This window comes from Peromyscus eremicus, chromosome 17, assembly GCF_949786415.1.
Source record: "Peromyscus eremicus chromosome 17, PerEre_H2_v1, whole genome shotgun sequence".
NCBI lineage: Eukaryota > Metazoa > Chordata > Mammalia > Rodentia > Cricetidae > Peromyscus > Peromyscus eremicus.
The window spans coordinates 50,253,241-50,272,170 of record NC_081433.1 but is presented as its reverse complement, the minus strand read 5'-3'; the positions used below and the strand labels follow the sequence as shown (position 1 = coordinate 50,272,170).

At 41.7% G+C, this 18,930-nt stretch overlaps 1 protein-coding gene across 1 annotated transcript in view; it reads left to right on the top strand.

Annotated features, from left to right (window-relative positions):
• The window catches only part of Palld (palladin, cytoskeletal associated protein), a 387,847-nt gene that overhangs the window by 179,852 nt on the left and 189,065 nt on the right, over positions 1 to 18,930 (top strand). Inside the window, exons 6-7 of the mRNA XM_059245052.1 lie at positions 1,337 to 1,478; positions 2,413 to 2,436. Coding sequence (XP_059101035.1) covers positions 1,337 to 1,478; positions 2,413 to 2,436 — 166 coding nt within the window. The remainder of the gene's footprint in view (positions 1 to 1,336; positions 1,479 to 2,412; positions 2,437 to 18,930) is intronic.

The following is an 18,930-nucleotide window of genomic DNA, read 5'->3' as shown; positions in this document are numbered from 1 at the left end:
GATTTTTGTTGGTACTAAAGATCATACTTGAGATTTTATACATAGTAGGTAAGTTCTCTACCATCTAAGCTACATCTCCAATGTCAATAGTTTAGATAATCTTAACCTTTTTATTATATATATATATATACATACACACACATATATATAATATCAATAGATATAGATATAGATATTCTTGTTTCCTGCCCACACAAGATACTTTCCTTACACTTTTACAATTCATTGACAAACACAGTATGCTTTTAGAATATCCACAGCACTTTAACACATATCCTATAGGACATTTGCTGAAGCATTTTTTCCTCCATTTGCTATAAGATTTGTGACTAGCTGTGACTCCCCGGATGCTTAAAACAAAACAAAACAAACCTGCTCGAAGTCCACACACTTCTTAACAAATTCTGTGCATTAGCTTGTTTATAGGCATGTTTTTTATCATAACTTATTATTTCAAAAGACCTACACACGCTATAAGGTATCTATCAGTCTAATCAAATTCTCAAATAGTCTGAATGTGTAAATAGCCCCTATTACTAGTTCATCTTGGAGGAGGAAGGTAGGACGAGGACATATATAAGGGAATTTTTAACATTCTGGCATTTGATAACAAGCACAAAAACGTTACCTCTTTCACATCCATAAAGTTACATTAATTTATCTTTGGCGTCATAGAAATTCATTAGTCTGCATTTGGAGTGGGGTAAGGGCAATGAAGTAGTTACAAGGGAGGCGGAAATGAAGGTCAATAAGGAAGACGTGCAGTGAGCTTTATTATTTGACTCCGAATCTGGAAATGAGAAAATGCCGAAGCCCTTAGCTTCATAAACTGGTCAGGCAGAGGTGGTGGGGGGTACATGAAAGAGTGGGGACCTGCCAAAGCAAATGAGTGTTTTTTGTTTTTTGTTTTTTTGTTTTTCTCCTATCTGGCTTCACTAAGGATCTGCAGACCTTTGGAATATAATTGTTTGGAAGCGTTTCATTTCCACCACTTACCATTAAATGTAGATAAAGCAAAGTGGCAGCTGTTACCTCAAATTCCACAAATAACAAGGGTCAGTGCAAATCTGTGAACAGGCAAAAAGGTGCCACAGGCCTTAGAGTAAAGTTTTCTAATCTCATGACCTAGAGATCGTGAGAGGCTGGTAACCAGTGAACGTAAAGGTATCCATCCTCACCTGAGTCCATGGTGATTATTTTCTAACAACCGTCTTGTGGAGGTTTTGTTCCTTGGTGTTTGGGGTTTTGTCTAAGTTTGGGCATCTTTCTTCCCCATTGTGAGAATGTTTACGGAGGCGTGAAGTCTGAGGAGGGCCACTTGCTTCTTGAATTTCAGGAACTACAGAACACAGCAGCCTCCGAGGGCCAGGTGGTGGTCCTGGAATGCCGAGTCAGGGGAGCACCCCCGATGCAGGTCCAGTGGTTCCGGCAAGGGAGTGAAATCCAAGACTCTCCAGACTTCAGGATTCTCCAGAAAAGTAAGAAGTCGTGTCCATTCTCCCAAATTTCAGTTTGGTGTTCTCTGGTTTCACAAGAACTAAAAAGGACTTGGATGGGCTGCTTTGTATTTCCGAAGTGGGATGAGACTAGATAGTCCATAATGGGCAGAGTGTAAGTTAATCCGTGCAACTCAGCCCCTCTCTTTCCCTTCCCCTTTCTCACAACACCTTGTAAAGGCAGGATCAAAGGGACCTCTGTGAGGGCTCAGCTACAGATGAAAACGCCAATGTGAATGTTGCTTTTCTAGTTTCAGCCTTCTGTATCCACTTCATTCTACAACGACAGTGTTGGTCACTCCGTGTTGCTCACATGGTGTTATGCTCTTTATCAACTGGGGTGCCTGAAAGAAAATGCCTATTTCTTTAAGAGGATGCCTTCAAACTGCTCCTTCATTGTTATATGGCAGGACACAGCCTGCATTAAAGGCGCCTGGGAGTAGACACTCTCTCTTGCCTAAGATGTTTGCAGAGTTGGCAGTTAGTGCTGGAATTTGCCCCACAACCCCTTCCAAAATGCTACTTGTAAAATACACAAAAGAATTGGTTTCTACCTCATTTTTATGGAAAAAAAAAAACAGCAGCCCCTTTGAAGTTCATGAAATCTATAGATCTTTTCTTTAGAACAAAATTCCCACACACTCGCATAAGTGGACAAATCATTTTTAAGAGGCTCACAAGGCAGAAGCCTGTCTGGAACTACGTTGTCTTACACTTCCCAGTGCACAGTGTTTCTGGATTATGGGCATGTAAACTGAGTGGCTGCCGCCTTAACTCTGTCCTATACAGAGGTGGTCCTCTTTTCTGCACACATGGCCTAGCCAAAGTGATGGGAGCAAAGCGGTGGGTTAATTATCCCCAAACCCTGTTCTAATACTTGTCCCTTTTTTTTTTTTTCCTTTTCTCTTGCTAACAGAACCTAGATCAACAGCTGAACCCGGTAAGCGTTTTCTCTTGTTGGGGGTCATGTATCTTTGAGGTTTCAGTAGGTCTTTGTTTCTGTTTGAAAGCCACACACCACACAGAATGATGTTTTTGCAATCCCTTAGAAACATGAAACCGTCTTCAAAACAATGTCTTCTTTATCATGGGGTCTGTGCACTGTGGTCCTCGTCATCTTTATTAGTAAAACATGCTGTTCAGACAAGAGAGTTGGGCTGTGTGATTTAAGACTTTTTCAAATACAATGTTTTGTACTCAGAAGGCTAACTAGACTCATGACCCAAAAGAAAACCCTTCTAAAAGAGAAATTGGTTGCAGGTTTTTGCTGACCAAAACCCACTATAAGACAGTCCACAGCTTAAAAAGTGCCTGAGAACCCAAAAACAGGACAGAGAGAGAGCCCAAAGACAGGACAGAGAGAGAGCCCAAAGACAGGACAGAGAGAGAGTCCAAAGACAGGACAGAGAGAGAGAGAGCCCAAAGACAGGAAAGAGAGAGAGAGAGAGCCCAAAGACAGGAAAGAGAGAGAGCCCAAAGACAGGACAGAGAGAGAGAGAGCCCAAAGACAGGACAGAGAGAGAGAGAGCCCAAAGACAGGACAGAGAGAGAGCCCACAGACATGACATGTGAGCCCTCAGGCATCTGTCATCTGTGAGCTAGAGCTATAAACTTTTACTGTTCCACAAACTTGAAGAAAGTCACTGTGCCCTGGGATCTCTCTTCATTACCAGATCATCTGACCTCACCCAAGTGCTCTGTGATCCAGGAGTGTGGGGGCCGACTGTTCCTCTGCCTTCGACCTCTTGTATATTTATGAGTCCCCACAAACCCCAAAATTATGTGTCCAGGTATCTCATAGTACGCCCCCCACGCCACCTCAAGTGTTTTCATTTGTATTTTTCCCATCAGAAAAGACACAGTCCCGCTATTTCTTCACAGAGGTTAGAAAAACATGGCATTTTCCTGTTTCTGCTGTTTATGCTTCTGCTGCAGCAGCAAGCGGATCCTGCCAAATGTGCCTTGGGAGCCAAGGCCCTGCCCTGACCCTTGCCTGGGAATTTGAAGGTCCCTGTTAGCTCCAGCAGGTCATGGTACTGTGCTCTGCCCCTGAGCCTGTCACATCTGAGTATCAGGTCGTTAAAAGCAGAGTGCTCTCTTATTAGGACTCAGAGTTAAAAGGATGCTTCTTAACATCCTTTGGGGATGACTGGAATTGATCTAGTGGCTTCTGAGTTACAACTAGAGCATGCCACTCCATTCATTGTACGAGTCACCACATCAAAAACTGTGGTCACTTTCCAGGCTGTGGAGACAGGCCACTTTATGTTTTGTTTGTGATGTGTCTTTGTATACAATTGAATAATGCTAGGTCCCCTGTGTATGGAACATCTGAGGATAAATCTTTTGTATTGCTCATATTGGAAATCATATAGGTAGCAAGGGTGCATCTTTTCATTTACTGTTTCAAATAGTAGCAGGGTAGATAGATGATAGACAGGTAGGTATATTTTTATAAAGGACAAACTGAATATTTACCTTGGTCACCACATATAACATAGGCAAATTATCTCTTTCAGTGGTTTAATAAAACAAATAACACTAAAATCTTAGGCCAAAAATTCTAAAATTGGGATGGGTTTACATTTATTTTGGTATTGCACTTTATACTTGAGGCAATATATGCACCTTTCTCCATTGTCTTTATCCACTGAAGTTGATGACAATTTATCAGATGTCTCCTATAAGCAAGGCCAGAAAATCACCAGTTAGCTACCATCTTAGTTTTCAAAGTATTGGTTTGCAATTGCATGCTTTAGTTTTGAGGATGTGTGTGTTTGGGCAATGGAAACATTCAGAGTAAGACTGGGAGATGAAGTGCCTGCTGTGATAACGTGAGGGCCTGCGACCTATCCCCCTGAATCCATACAAAAAGAAAAGGCCAGCCATGGTGACTGTAACTCCAGTGATGGGCAGGGCGGAAGAACATGGATTCCTGAACCTCATTGGTCAACTTGCCTAGGCAAGTCCATGAGATTTCTATTCAGCGAGAGAGTCTGTTTGAAAAAGTAAAGGTGGATAGAGAGAGGACTCAATGAGCCTGGCTTGGCTCCTAGAAATCACAGGGTGGCTCATAACCAGTTGTAACTTTAATTCCAGGGGATACAATGCCCTCTTCTGGCCTCCACAGTCATTTCACACACATGGCGCCCTTACAGCAAGCAGAACACTAATATATATAAAATTAAGATAAATAAATCTTAAAAAATATCTAAACAAAGGAATAGCCCCCACTCCTGCCTCCATTCTTTCCCCACTCCTACTGCATACAGTCTTTGTGTTCCAGTTACAGCTTGTTTTGCTTTTCACAAACATACGTTTGATCATGAGTTACTCCATAAAATTTGTTCTGGGTGCCCCAGACCTGTAGAATTCACTTGAACATCTTTTGGGTGCGCACACACAGAGATGTTATGGCTGAAAGTTGAAGGCATGGAAGGTGCTCCTCTTCAGCGATACACCCTAGCAGTGTCTACAAGACCTTCCTTACCATGGTTGCTGAATTCCCTTCTTTTTCTCTTCCCTTTAATTATATCTGCAAGTATTTTAAGAGAACAGAACCCCCGCATCACAACCATAATAACAGCATCTGGTAAAAGCAAGTATACCTTGGCAGAGATATATTTCAAGAAAATCTGTCACTATAAGAAAATAAAGAAGTCAGGAACTATTAAAAAGAAGACAAACTTCTCCTGGCCTCTGATACTTCCGCCATCATCTTATTTACCACAGCTACATCTTATTTACCACAGAGTCCTCCCTTTTGTTTTTCCAATGGAGCATTTAATACGTTCCACTTTGGGAAGTCCCCACTAAGTAATTAATGACTTTAAGTAAAATCCATGGTCGTTTTTAAACAAAAAGAAGAATTAACTCAAGAGTCACACACTATTCATGTGACTGTTTGTGTGAGTTGGGGGGAATATAAACTAGAACAAGCCTATTTTAAAACATGTTTGTATTTAAATGAAGTAGAGCATGCCTAACAAAACTAGGTGTGATTTATTTCCTAATTTCCAAATGTTTCCTTTGTGTTGACCTTGAAATTTCCATATCAAGTGTGTGTGTGTGTGTGTGTGTGTGTGTGTAAGAGAGAGTGTGTGTTGTGTGTGTGTGTGTGTGAAAGAGAGAGAGACTGCATCTGCAAGTGTGTGTGATTGTGTATGAATGTGTGTGGGTATAGGTGTAAGAGAGTATATATATGAGTGCGTGTGTGTGTGTGTGTGTGTGTGTGTATGTGTGTGTGTGTGTGTGTTTTCAAACTACTTACTTCTCTTAAGTGACCTGACTTATTACTAGATCTAAGCAGCCACTGGTATATTCATCTTCATAGAATGAATGTAGGGATGTAGGGGCCGGCTTCTGTGATATCTGAATTTTAACCACTGTTAAGTAGAAACAGGAAAACGCATGCCTACAGTACATCTGAGGCAAGAGATAAGTTTTATAAGACTCGGTCAGTGATGTTTTCCAAATGCTAAAACATAAATAGCTTTTGAAATTTGGGGCAATATTTAAACAGATTTTATTGCTCTCTCTCCTCTTCCTCTGGCATAGCTGCTCTTTCCTGGTTGCTCATCTGTTCTCTCTGTCTGCATCCTTCCTTCCCTCCCTTTCTCTTTCTCCATCAACTCCCCCATTCTTCTTATCTCTTTTTCCTCTTCACCCTCCTTGTTATTGATGGGTAAGATGCTTTCAGGCTCTAAAAATAAAGTGGAAATTCCCTAGGATCTAGATACGGGCCCATTAGGATTAGATATTTAGATAAAGAGGAAACTCACTGATTCCTTCCCTCTGTGCATTTATGCAACTGGAGCAGGTTTTTCTTGTCACTGCTGTGCTGCGTCTGTCTGATGTGTTTTACACTCCCCTCTCTGTCTAGACAGGAGTCAGCTTCATCACAAATCTTTTCAGACTGTTTTGTGAATTAATAGCGAGTCAGCTTACTTAAGAACAACACTGGTTTGTCATACTACCTGCCTGGCCCCCTTTTTTGACATTCTGACTCTACCCTGATTGAATCCTTCAAAGACTAAACCAGTGTAAGAGGATGAAGACTCATTCACAGATGTTAATACTCGGGCTGTTACTCAGCTGTCTGGAAATAGCCACAGACTGCTTTGAATTGCTCCTATAGCATTGTCTAGTGGCCTAGTGGCATTCAAAATCAAAGCCACAAAAAATGTAAGTTGGGAAACACATGCAGACACACACACACACACACACACACACACACACACACACACACAGAGGGAGAGAGAGAGAGATCACATACACACATGGTGTCTCCTACTTTCTTTTAAAAGATTTATGCATTTGTGTATCTATGTACATGTATGTGCACATGTGTGTAGGTACCTCAGGAGTTCGGAAGAGACCACAGGTTGCCCTGGAGGTATAGTATCAGGCTGTTGTGGGTGTTAGGAACTGAACCCCTGTCCTCTGTAAGAGAAGCATAGGCTCTTAACCGCTGAGATATCTCTCTAACCCCCTTTTTAAAAAATAAGACTTATTATCCCTCTTTCCAGTATAACTCTCCACTTAGCAATGTAACCTATCCTAGATCTTTGTCCACACTAATACAGTTCTGTGTGCTTCAGAATGTGGGGGGAACTCCGCTAGCTGAATGTCCTAAGGGCTGAATTGTGAAAGGGCAGTTATGTCAATGCTTACTCTGGAACCAGTGGGTGATACTCACTTAAGATTTAAGTTTAAGTAGCTGTATAGGGACAAAACTAGCCTAACTGCAGCCTGTGTTCCCCTTCCTATATGACAGGGCACCTGTAGTCAGAAAATTTCCTGTGTCCCAGCCTGCTGGTCGAGACAAATCTCTCCCACTTGCGTCCCCCAAGTAAACACACAGAGGCTTATATTAATTATAACTGCATGGCCATGGCTCAAGCTTTTTGCTAACTAGTTCTTATATCTTAAATTAGCCTATAACTATTAATCTATGTATTGCCACATGTTCCGTGGCTTTACCTGCGTCCCATTACATGTTGCTCCTTGGGCAGTTCACTGGCGTCCACCCTTCTTCCTCTCTCTCTTTGAATTTCCCACCTGCCTCTAAGCTGCCTTGCCATAGGCCAAATGGCTTTATTTATCAACCAATCAGAGCAACACATATTCACAGCATACAGAAAGACATTCCCCCATCAGGTATCCAGGGTGCCTCTCCACACTGACAGAGACGTGTCATAGGTTGGGAACTTTTGACACAAACAGTCTGATACGTGATGTCTGACAGATATAATGCAGCAACCAGCTAAAATTTTAACACTGGGTCACCATCCTTTTTGTCCTGTAGGACAACACATTTTGGTAACATTAAGTTTTTGATAGGTAAGTGACACCAGAAACAAAACAAAACAAGAAGCAAGGACTTCTGAAAATCTGTGTGGAAATGAGCTTTGCTATATCCAATCTGACTGCAAAGGGGTTCTATAGTTCCCAGTAAATGCTCACACCCGTTAAAAGGCAATTGTGGTTATGGAAGAAGAAAGGGATAACTTTTCTTTAATGCATCCATGGTTTGCTAACAGTTCTTAACTTGTTCTACTGTAAGTTATAAAGTTCTATGGGAATAACTACCTAACTCATGGAGCTTTTAGGCTCATCTGTTGACTTAGGTGACTGTAAAACTATGCTGACATACTTAAGGTCTCACAGCCCAAGGCAGTTTACTTTAGTCTTTAAGAGGAAAAGGGAAGGTTGAAGGTACTTTTAAGTATGCACTGAAAAGAAAAATTTAAAAACTGAGCAGTGAGAGTTCTAGGCCAGCCTGAACTACATGTTTCTAAAGAAATTAAGAATGAAAGAAGAAAGGAAGGAAGGAAAGAAGGAAGGAAGGGAGGAAGGAAGAAAGGAAGGAGGGAGGGAGGGAGGGAGGGAGGAAGGAAGGAAGAAAGGAGGGAGGGAGGAAGGGAGGGAGGAGGGAGGGAGGGAGGGAGGGAGGGAGGGAGGGAGGGAGGGAGGGAAAGAGGAAAGAAGGAAGGAAGGAAGGAAGGGGTTGAGGAAGCGGCTCATTCATAAAGTGCCACTGTGCTGCCCAAGCCGGAAGACCTGAGTTTGGATTCCTAGAACCCACATAAACAAGACAGGCATCACGGTGCACCTGTTACCCTGATACTAGGAAGGGAGGGAGGGATAAATCCTTAGGGCTCATTGGCCAGCCAGCCTAGCCAAATGGATGTGCTTCAGACTGAAGGAGAGACTTTGTGTTTAAAAATCAAGATAAAGCACTATTGAACAAAGACTGGGCATTGCTCTCTGGCCTCCAAATATAAATGCAGGAGAAGGCAAAAGGGGGGTGGAGAAAGGGAAGGAGGGAGGGGGAGCGAAGAAGGAGGTAAGACTTCAACCCTTTCTTGTATTCACCTTCTGGAATGTTCACTTGTGGACTTTGCCTTTCCTGGCAGAGACTAAAGAACTCTTCTCTGGGCAATTTAAGCACCTCAAGAGGAGAAAAAAAACAGACAATGGTTTTGGAGATTTTTCTCCGAAGATACCACCCACATTACACCACAGGGAAAGGGAAATCTTCTAGTCAGCTCAGAACCACTTCAGAAAGGCAGAAGCGAAGCCTCTGGAGAAGTGGTTCCTCCAAGAGCAACTTGGAGACGGCAGATTTGCCAAGAGAGGAAAATGTAAATGAAAGAAGCACTTAAAATGTAGCCCTCGAACAGATGATAAAACCACTGGCCTGAGAATGAAACCCAAGAGGCTAATTGTTATTAAAGTGGAGAGCATTTTGAAATGAAAAAAAAAAAATGGTAGCATGTATCTCAAATTGTAATTGGTCTTAATAATAAAAACCCGGAGCCAGGTATCAGGGTAAATGCTGGAAGATCAGAGAAGTAAAGGAGCTAGCCACTAGAGAGACTTCTTACCTCTACATAATCCTCAGACCAAAGTGGGCAAGATCCTGTCTCCACGAATCCTCAGACTGAGTGCAATAAATTCCTGTTTCCTCCCACCTTACATTCCTCTCTCCACCCAGCCGTATCACTTCCTGTCTCCATCTACCTAGCACTGGGAGTAAATGCTTGTGACTCCCAAGCACTGGGATTAAAGGTGTGAGCCATCACCACCTGGCTCTGTTTCTCTTTTAGACTGGATTAATTTTGTACAGCCCAGGGTGCCTTGAACTCAGAGAGATCTGTCTGCCTCTGCCTCCTAAGTGCTGGGATTAAAGGTGTGTGCTACAACTGCCTGTCTTCCATGGCTACCTGGTGGCTTAGCTCCCCACGCCGATCTTCAGGCAAGCTTTATTTGTTAGATCACAAACAAAGTATCACCACAGTAGCATAAACAAAAGTTGAGGGAATGGCCCACAGAGCACACAGAGAAGAAATCTAACAGCAGGGAAGAAAGGCAGAAAAGGCAGAGATGCTGAAAGAGACGATATGTAATTGAGATTCCAGGAGGTGAAAGGCATTATCAAAGAAGTGATTCAAAAACTTCCCCTGACACTCTGTCAGGGAAGCACTTTCTGCTCAAGCCTGGATTTTGGTCTTTAGATTCCCAGCACCCACAGAGCAGCTGGGCTCAGCAGTGCCTGTCTGCAACCCCTACCCCAAGCCTGGGCAGTGGAGCTAGGTGAATCTCTGGGGTTTGTGGGCCAGCCAATCTAACCAATCAGAGACCTGTAGATTCAATGAAAGACCCTGTCTCACAGAATAAGGTAGAGAGCAACTGAGGAAAATGTCTATTTTTCACTACTGACCACAACATGCACCAACACATGCAAAAACGTGTACACACACACACACATGCACATATATATATATATATACACAAACAGATCCCCCAAATTTAAAGCCATTCCCTTCTAGATTGAAAATGCACACCAACTGTGCAATATGTGGAATAAATTCAGAGCTGTGCATCTCCCTGGGGAGCTCAGAATATCCAGAATAAGGAGACCCCTGAATGAGCACCTTCCCAGGGACCTCGGAGAGGCTCAGGCCTTCTCAGCAGCCACATTAGACACAAAGAGACCGTGAAGCAAAGGCTTCAAGTGCAAAATTACCTCAAACTTGGAATTCTCCCCAGATCTCTGGGTCTGTGTAAAGACCTAGTAAAAATATTTCCAGACTCACAAGGTCTCAGAAGTATTCTTCCACGATCTCTGAAGGAGGGTGTTCTCCACCACAACCAGAGAGCTGAACCAGAAAGAGCAAGCCGCAGATGTGGAGAACAGGAAGTGGGGATCAAAGGGAACCTCCAGGAGTATACCAGCTGTGCACCAGGGAGGAGGGCCAGTCCCCAGTTGCAGATTGCAGGGTGTAAGGCAGGAGGAAACCCCACTGAGGCTGTCTGCACCAGGATCTCCCCTCCCTGGTTCCTTCGCATCTTTTCCCCTGATGACAGACTGGCTTGATGGCGGAGCAAGTTTTCCCAGTTTAGCTGTCCTGATCTCTCATCCATAGACTGACACCTGGAGCAGCGGAAGACACTCGTGTTGCCCCCACGGAAGATGGCCATTTTGTTCTAGTCCTGAGAGCTAGGATCTGGCCATGTTGAGTTTAGCAACATGAAATTTGCTGGTGCTGAGTCCATCAATAATAACTGTTAGGGGTCCAGTTCTTGTCCAGACTTAGCCCCGCCAGATGAGCATCACATTTTCCAAGATTTAGAATGTTGCCTGCTAAGTACTTCCATGAGTGTGTTTGTTTGTTTGTTTGCTTTGAAACATTGAGGAAAGATGATATTAGTTCATGGCCCAAGATAGTAGCTGAGGGTTTTGTTTCTCTTTGTTTTTTTAACAGTGGCAAGGTCAGACTTATTGTCCAGTTATTTAAATAACAAAGATATACACTCGGTACCCATTTTTGAAAGGATGCGTACCTAGACCATCAAAGGAAATACTATCTCAAGAGAAGGAAGATTAAGTTGGGGAGGACACACAAGCCATTTCTAATGTGCTAGTATTGTTTTATTTCCTCCAGCTGATAAATACACAGGGGTTCATTTCATTAGCATCCTTACCCTGAACATTTTAAATGTCCTTTTCTCTGTGTGGATAGAACTGGCTGTCTGTAAAGATCCTTAGAACATACTTTCTGCTTTCAACCACACGGGATTTCTTCTCCAATGAGTTTAGCCAGAGCCTTTTTTTTGTTTTTCAAATAGTTGTGTTTTCCAAACCACATAGTTTGAAAAGTAAAAGCTGTTAGTGACTCCAGATAAAAGTTCAAAAGGTTACAAAGGGAGATATGTATGAAACAGTGTCCTGAGAGCCACCCAGGGAACCAAATGGCAACACCCTTGCTACCTCTTCACTGTATGAGTTTCTGTAAATTTGCCTTTGGTTTGTGTTTCACCAAGGGTTAAATACATTCAATAACTTGAGTGGGATTCAGGATTGCCTTCTGCTACATAGACTTTTCTATTTGTATTGGAGACAGTTTTTTTGGTACAGACCAGCTAGCCTCTAACTCCCTTCATTTGACACAACCAATCATTTTCTGACGTCAGTTCTTACCAGAATTCCTTTTACAGATGTTGTAGGGGTATGTTGCAATCAGATGAAAATTTCGTGTTACAATCTGCGCACCTCATTTCCTTGTGGCTTGCTTCATATCTAATGATGTCCAAATCATGCAAGCCATGATGCTCCTTTCGCCCCTTACCACATGAGCTTGTCGCCCCACTTGGGAGACTCCTTCAAAGAGATGCACAGAAAGCAGCCTTGGGTACATGGAGTTGAACAACTGTAAACATCATTGGGATGTCACGAAATAACATCCCAATGCTGTTTGTTTCTAAGTCATGACTTTTCTACATATCTATTTGGTTGCAACCATATGCAGATATGTATCTTGTTTTATGCATAGTATTTCTGAAAGTTCATATGAAATAAGTCCCATTTGATCGGATTAGAATTGCAAAGGAAACTTATAGGGAAATCAATTTTTTTGTTTGTCTGTTTTATGGAGCAAATATTCTTCCTTCTATCTAAATTCACCCATGCATTTATTTAAAAAAAAAAAATACTGAGGAGGCTGGCGTGTGTTAAGTGCTGGGAACATGAGCCATGAAGAAAACAAAAGGAACTAATAAAGCAATACTTGATAAATGATTTCACTTTAGTTGATAACAGGTCCTAACCAGAAACTTACCCTCCTAAACTCTCAGTTGGGGAAATTGACTGAGTCAATTTTTAATGAAGGAGAGAAGTGGATGCTAGGACAGACCTTTTGGATAAAATAAGGCAGACTGAGAAAGTGCTGCTTAAGGGCAAGAGCTGAATGCTCAGGAGGCGAGAGATCAAAAACCTGGGACCAGCCTGGCAAAAGCAGGACCTTGATTGCCACGTACCAGGTCTTGACTTTATATTCAAATCACACAAGGACCAGAAAACCATACGTCTTTCTCCTTCCTTACCTACTCGGCTAAGAAGAGGCAATTGTATACAGAACCTTGTGTTTCCTTAAGGAGGTATAACTTAGAAAAGCCCAGAGTCTTAGAAGGGATGGGTAAGAAGAAGCATCATCATTCTTTAGGAGTCGTCAGGATGCTGGGAGATGGCTCAGGGTCCAAGAACGCTTGCTTCGAAAACCTGAGGACCTGAGTTTGAGTTAGAAGGAGCCACATAAAAAGCTGGATGTAGTCATGTACACACCTATAACCCAAGCACTGTGGTGGGCAGAGGCAGAAGCCATGCTTCAGATTACTAAGTCCAACAGCTCCAGGGTCAGTGAGAAAAGCAGTCTCAACGGAACAAGGAGGAGGATGGAGATAGAACTGGATACCTGGAGTCCTTTTTTGGCCTCTGTGAACATATGTGGGTGCCCTTAACTGCACACATACACACACACACACACACACACACACACACACACACACACACACACACACTCAATGCTGCTGAGAGCCCATATCTCAGAGGTAGCTACTGCCTGAGGATGTTTTCCACAACTTCAAAAGGACACCTGTTCATTTCTTCTAATGCCAGCATATCCACATTATAATATACTCATGACGGATGCCAGGGATCTGATGTCTTCTTAGGGGACATTCAGCTATCTCCTTGTGCGTTTGAGAACCACTGGTTTATTAGGATATGGAGAAAGCTAGCTAGAATTTGAAGCATCAAGAAACTCTGTTTCCAGACTTAGATCTTTCATTGCTTTCCTTTGCACCAGGCTCCCTGTGTCATTAATGTGGAAAAAAGGCAGGACAATTATAGAGGCTTTGTGCTCTAGAACGAAGCAGTGCACCTGGTGCCTGGCCTACCCTGAGAGTTTGGACGGCAACACTAATTAGCCATATTCTTGAGATCAAACCTGAGGAATGAGGGTTTGGGACCAGTCTACCTAAATCTCTTAGAACACAAATATCCTAGGATTTATTTACTCTTCTCCACTTACATTCATAACCACATGTATTCAACTAAAAAAAAAAAAAAAAAAAAAAAAAACAGAAACAAGGAAACAAACAAAAACCTCCCAATACCTTTTACCTTTCCAGTAGTTTCTCACTTCCAAAATGACTAGTCATACTGATGTGGAGGCCCCAGCTTGAATTGTTGCCACACTTTCTATCTGCTTCACCTGGAATGCCAAGACTGCACAATATTATCAAAACATACAAGGTGACCTCACGGTCTTCTGCCATTCTGTTATTTTCTTTCTATTCACTGAATTTTTCAATCAAATAATTGCATCCTTTCAATGTATCAGCGTCTTTCGAACCCAAATCTCAAGCTCTTCCCTTAATGCTTCAACCATTCAGGACTGATGGATATTAAGTAACCTGGGAATAGGGCTCCCACAGCTGTGGACTTCAGAGGACACTTGTAGAGTTATTTTTCTCTTCCCTTCACGTGAGTTACAAGGATTGAACTCAAGGTGTCAGGTTTTGTACCTTTACTCGCTAAGCTTTCTTGTCAACCTCAAGAGACATCGCTTTTCTTCTGCTGGTCCAATAGGTGTTCAAAATGAGTCACAAAGTGGATGGTGACCATCTTTTGCTTTTCAGTACTGGGGATCAAACCCAGGCACTTGCTCATGTTGAACAAGTATTCTGCCATGGAGCTACATCCCCAGCCTTCCTTTGTAACTACTATTTTTTAAAATAAGCAGAACCAAGTATGATAGTACATACTTATAATTCCAGAAGTAACAAAGCTGAGGCAGTAAGATCATGGCCTGAGCTACATAAAAAAAAAAAAAAAAAAAAAAAAAAAAAAAAAAAAAAAAAAAAAAAAAAAAACACCTAATTTCAAAAATCCAAAAGGAAAAAGCAGGAAGGAACAATGAGATGACTTGGTGGGTAAAGGTTCTTGCTACCAAGACTGATAACCTGCATTTGGTCTCCAGACTCCACAGGGTGGAAGATGGGAATCAACTTCAGGAAGTTGTCCTCTGATATTCACACATGAACTCTGGTGTGGGTATGCACACACACACACACACACAAATAAATAGAATCAAAATTTTCAGACAAAAAGTAGATGAATTTAAAAAAATAGTAGTGTGCCTGTTTAGTGTTTGCTGTGACATTTGTTGCCACTATGTGTGTGTGCGCTCTTGCTCATACATGTGTGTATAGAGTATATATGTGTGTGTTTGTATATACATAATTTATATATATATATATATATATATATATATATATATATATATATATATATATACATGTGACCAGGTTGAACATAAAGTGTATTGCCTTCTGTTCATTCTAAGAAATGTTTGAAATTCACTGTTTTAGAACTTTTCTCAAGACAAAAATCATCTGGAAAGCATATTTTTCAAAAATCCCTTGGCTCTATCCCAGAGCTACTTAGTCTGACTCTAGGTGAGCAGAAAGGACTGAGAAGTCAGCACATTTAGCCATCACTGCAGGTGATTCTTATCACAGACAGCTCCGGCAAGCCCCGCTGTAAAAGAGTCAAGAGTCAAAAGTAAAGGATCCTCTGCAGCCAGGCTCATAAATACAACCGCTCGGAAGTACCACCAGTCTTACCCGGGAGGACAGGCACTCTAGTTCTAAACTTACACAAATTTAAATAATGACGAAGGATCCTGGGCGTCTCTCAAGAGCCAAACATAGGACCCAAAACCAAAGTGGCCAATTCGTTTTTCTAGCCTGTAGATTTTCTTCTCCTCTGTAAGGAGAGCCACCAATTTGAAAAATGCCAAAGTAGCTTAAATGTAAATTACATACCCTAGCTCCGCATTCTTCATTTATAGTGTTTGCCCAGTGGCACAAGGAGACCTTTCCCACTGCAAAGACAGGAAGGTGGGTCTGCCTGGATTTACATCTGCCTGTCCCTGCACAGCTGCCTGCTTCATGCAATGTGGTATTAACTTGAGCCTGCTTATTTGTTTGTTGTTTCTAATGAGACACACTGTTGACATTCGTTGTGGAATTAGCATGCAACCTAAGTTTAATTTTTCAGTATTTTTTGCCCTTTGCTATTTCAGTACTACAGCAACTGGGAGCAAATACCCTGCTAACCTTGAACTCAACAGGCTTTGTTTTCCTCTTAGGTAAACATTAAGAACTAGAGAAAATTGGGTAGTGCTATCCATTTAAGCTCACAATCACACTGGTATTCCATGGTGTCTTTTAGAGGACTGTTTTGATTGTAAAGTATAGAAAACGGAACTTGTGCTACTCATTGATGAGGCCTGGAAGGACTTCTCAAGTCACTTGCCATCCTCAGGAGTCAGATGAGGGCCAAGGTCGCCACCCTCAGACCTGCTTGCTGTGACGATTCTGTGTGATCATGCTATGTTGTACCAAAACGCGTCTCCATATCTTTGCAAAAAACAGTTCAGGTTGTGATTTTCTCTTTTTTTTTTTTAATTAAGAAATTTTTTTATTCATTTTCCACACCAATTAAAGATCCCCCTCTTCCCTCCTCCCACCTCCCCAGCCTCCCCCTCCCAACTCACCCCCCACTCTCCCTGATAAGAAGGCAAGGCTGCCAGTCAGGTTGTGATTTTCAATAGCCAATATTTTTCCCTATTTGTAGCCCAGGAAACTACAACAATACCATCATTTCATTACATTATGAAGAACTCAGACTGTCTTTTAACTGAAATAACTATCATTGAGTTCTTGTGAGGTTACTGTACTCTTCACACATAATGGAAAAAACTTGTTCAAATCACAATAACTAGACCTTTAGTATATGTGTCTATATGTCTCTGTAAGAAATAAAAATGTATAGATATAAACAGAAATGTGTATGTTCAAGTCCCTGTCTTAAATTTAAGTTAAACCCTCATAAAAAATGTTAACATAATTACTTAAGAGACAGAAAGTTAAATACCCATTTGTACCTTTTAAGTTTTATATTTGTATAAAATTTTAATCATGTGCATGTATTATCTAATTAAAACATATTTTTGGCCGGGCAGTGGTGGCGCACGCCTTTAATCCCAGCACTCGGGAGGCAGAGCCAGGCGGATCTCTGTGAGTTCGAGGCCAGCCTGGACTACCAAGTGAGTTCCAGGAAAGGCACAAAGCTACACAGAGAAACCCTGTCTCGAAAAACCAAAAAAAAAAAAAAAAAAAACATATTTTTGGTTTACTGGAGTGGTAGGAAGATTTGGAGAGTCTTTTTTTTTGTTTGATTGATTGATTTTGGTTTTGAGACCAGGTCTCATCTGGACCCTGCTAGCTTTTGCATAGCTCAAGACTGTCCCTGAACTCCTGATCCTCCTGCCTACACCTCCCAAGCACTGAGATGACACATGTGCCCAAAATATAAATTCACAAGTTTTAAATATATAGAGAGGTCTTAATAAAAAAGAAAAAGAAAAGATAATTCAGGAAACATCATTTATTTTTGTCTTTATAGACTGAGTTGGAAGGATTATAAAGCTACTAAGAAAAAATGTAGGGAAAAGAACAAAAAAAAAATCTTGTCTTTGTGGTTGTAGAGTAATTATAGGATACCTAGTATCTGATCAGATTTAAAAGACATTACAGCCGGGTGGTGGTGGCACACTCCTTTAATCCTAGCACTCGGGAGGCAGAGACAGGTGGATCTCTGAGTTCAAGGCCAGCCTGGGCTACAGAGTGAGTTCCAGGACAGGCTTCAAAGCTATACAGAAAAACCCTGTCTCAAAAAAAACAAACAAATAAAAAAAAACAAATAAAAGATATTACATAATCAACCTTCGTTTTGGTTCCTCCAGAAGTCTGAAACAAACAGAAACACCAAAATATGTTTTCTTCTTTCTCTCTTCTATTTTTTAAATTGCCTAAAAAATAATGTAATTCTTTCCTAATTCCACCTTATATTTAAATAAATATTTACATTTAGCAAACTGGAATTTTCTGGTTGGTCTTCCCACTTGTAACTGACTTGCCTGCCTTTAAAGGGAGCACAGTTTTGAATGGAGGCTAGGCACAGTCTCGAGCCCTGTGGGCACTGGGCCTGTAAACTTTGGGGTTTGGATCCACCTAGAGACTTCTAATTCAAGTCCTCCTTCCATGCTGCCATATCTCACCCCCTGAAAATTACAAATAACTTGAAGCTAGAAACCTTGCACCATTATCTCACATTGATATTAGATATTAGTGTGACATAATATTAGAATATTAGCTATAGAGTATTAAGGCAGCACATTCCTTAGCACACTCAGCAAATAGCTGGGTGGATTCTGAACATCTGGGCTCTGTGCATGGGAAGAGGTTCCAGGCTTTCTCTCAGAAGTCTTTCTTGATATCTTATAACCTTTCATTAGTCAGGCTGTTGGTTCCTTTCATCTATTTCTTCCCTTTTGCTGGAACTATGGTTCATTTGTTCTTACTCTTACCAAAAAAAAAAAAAATGGAGGCTACCTGAGCAACGTCTTCCTTCGATGAATTTCTTTGTTTTGGAGACCTCTCAAATGTTTTTGCCTTACTTGGTGTTTAAATAGATAAACAATAGACATTCATTACTCTGTTTCTTTGTCTGCAAATACACCATGTGTGTGCCTGGTGCTCACAGAGACCAGAAGGGGAGACTGGATCTCCTGAAACTAGAGTTACAGATGGTGAAGCCCCTATGTGGGTGCTGGGACTGGAAGAGCAGCCAGGGCTCTTAACCACTGAGCCATCTCTTCACCCCCTACTCTGCTCTTTTAATCTTCTTTGCTGAAGTTCATGACAGGAAATATGCTTTCTTAAGACTTAAGGGTACAGTGTGCCACTGTCATACAGCCCTGCACAGCAGATCCTTCAGAACTTCCTCCCCGACAGGTTTGCAGCCTTATCCACTCTGAGCGGCAGCTTCCCACGTCCTGGCCACAGCCCCCAGCTGCCACTACTCAACTCCTGTAGGAGGAGAGTTTGACCTGTTTACATACCGTATAAGTGGAAACTTGTGATGTTTGTCTGTCACTTTTCTCTGCATTTAACCAAACGATGTCAGTTCTGTACAGTATTAACCAAGCTCTGTCACTGACTCAGTTTGTGTTGTACAATG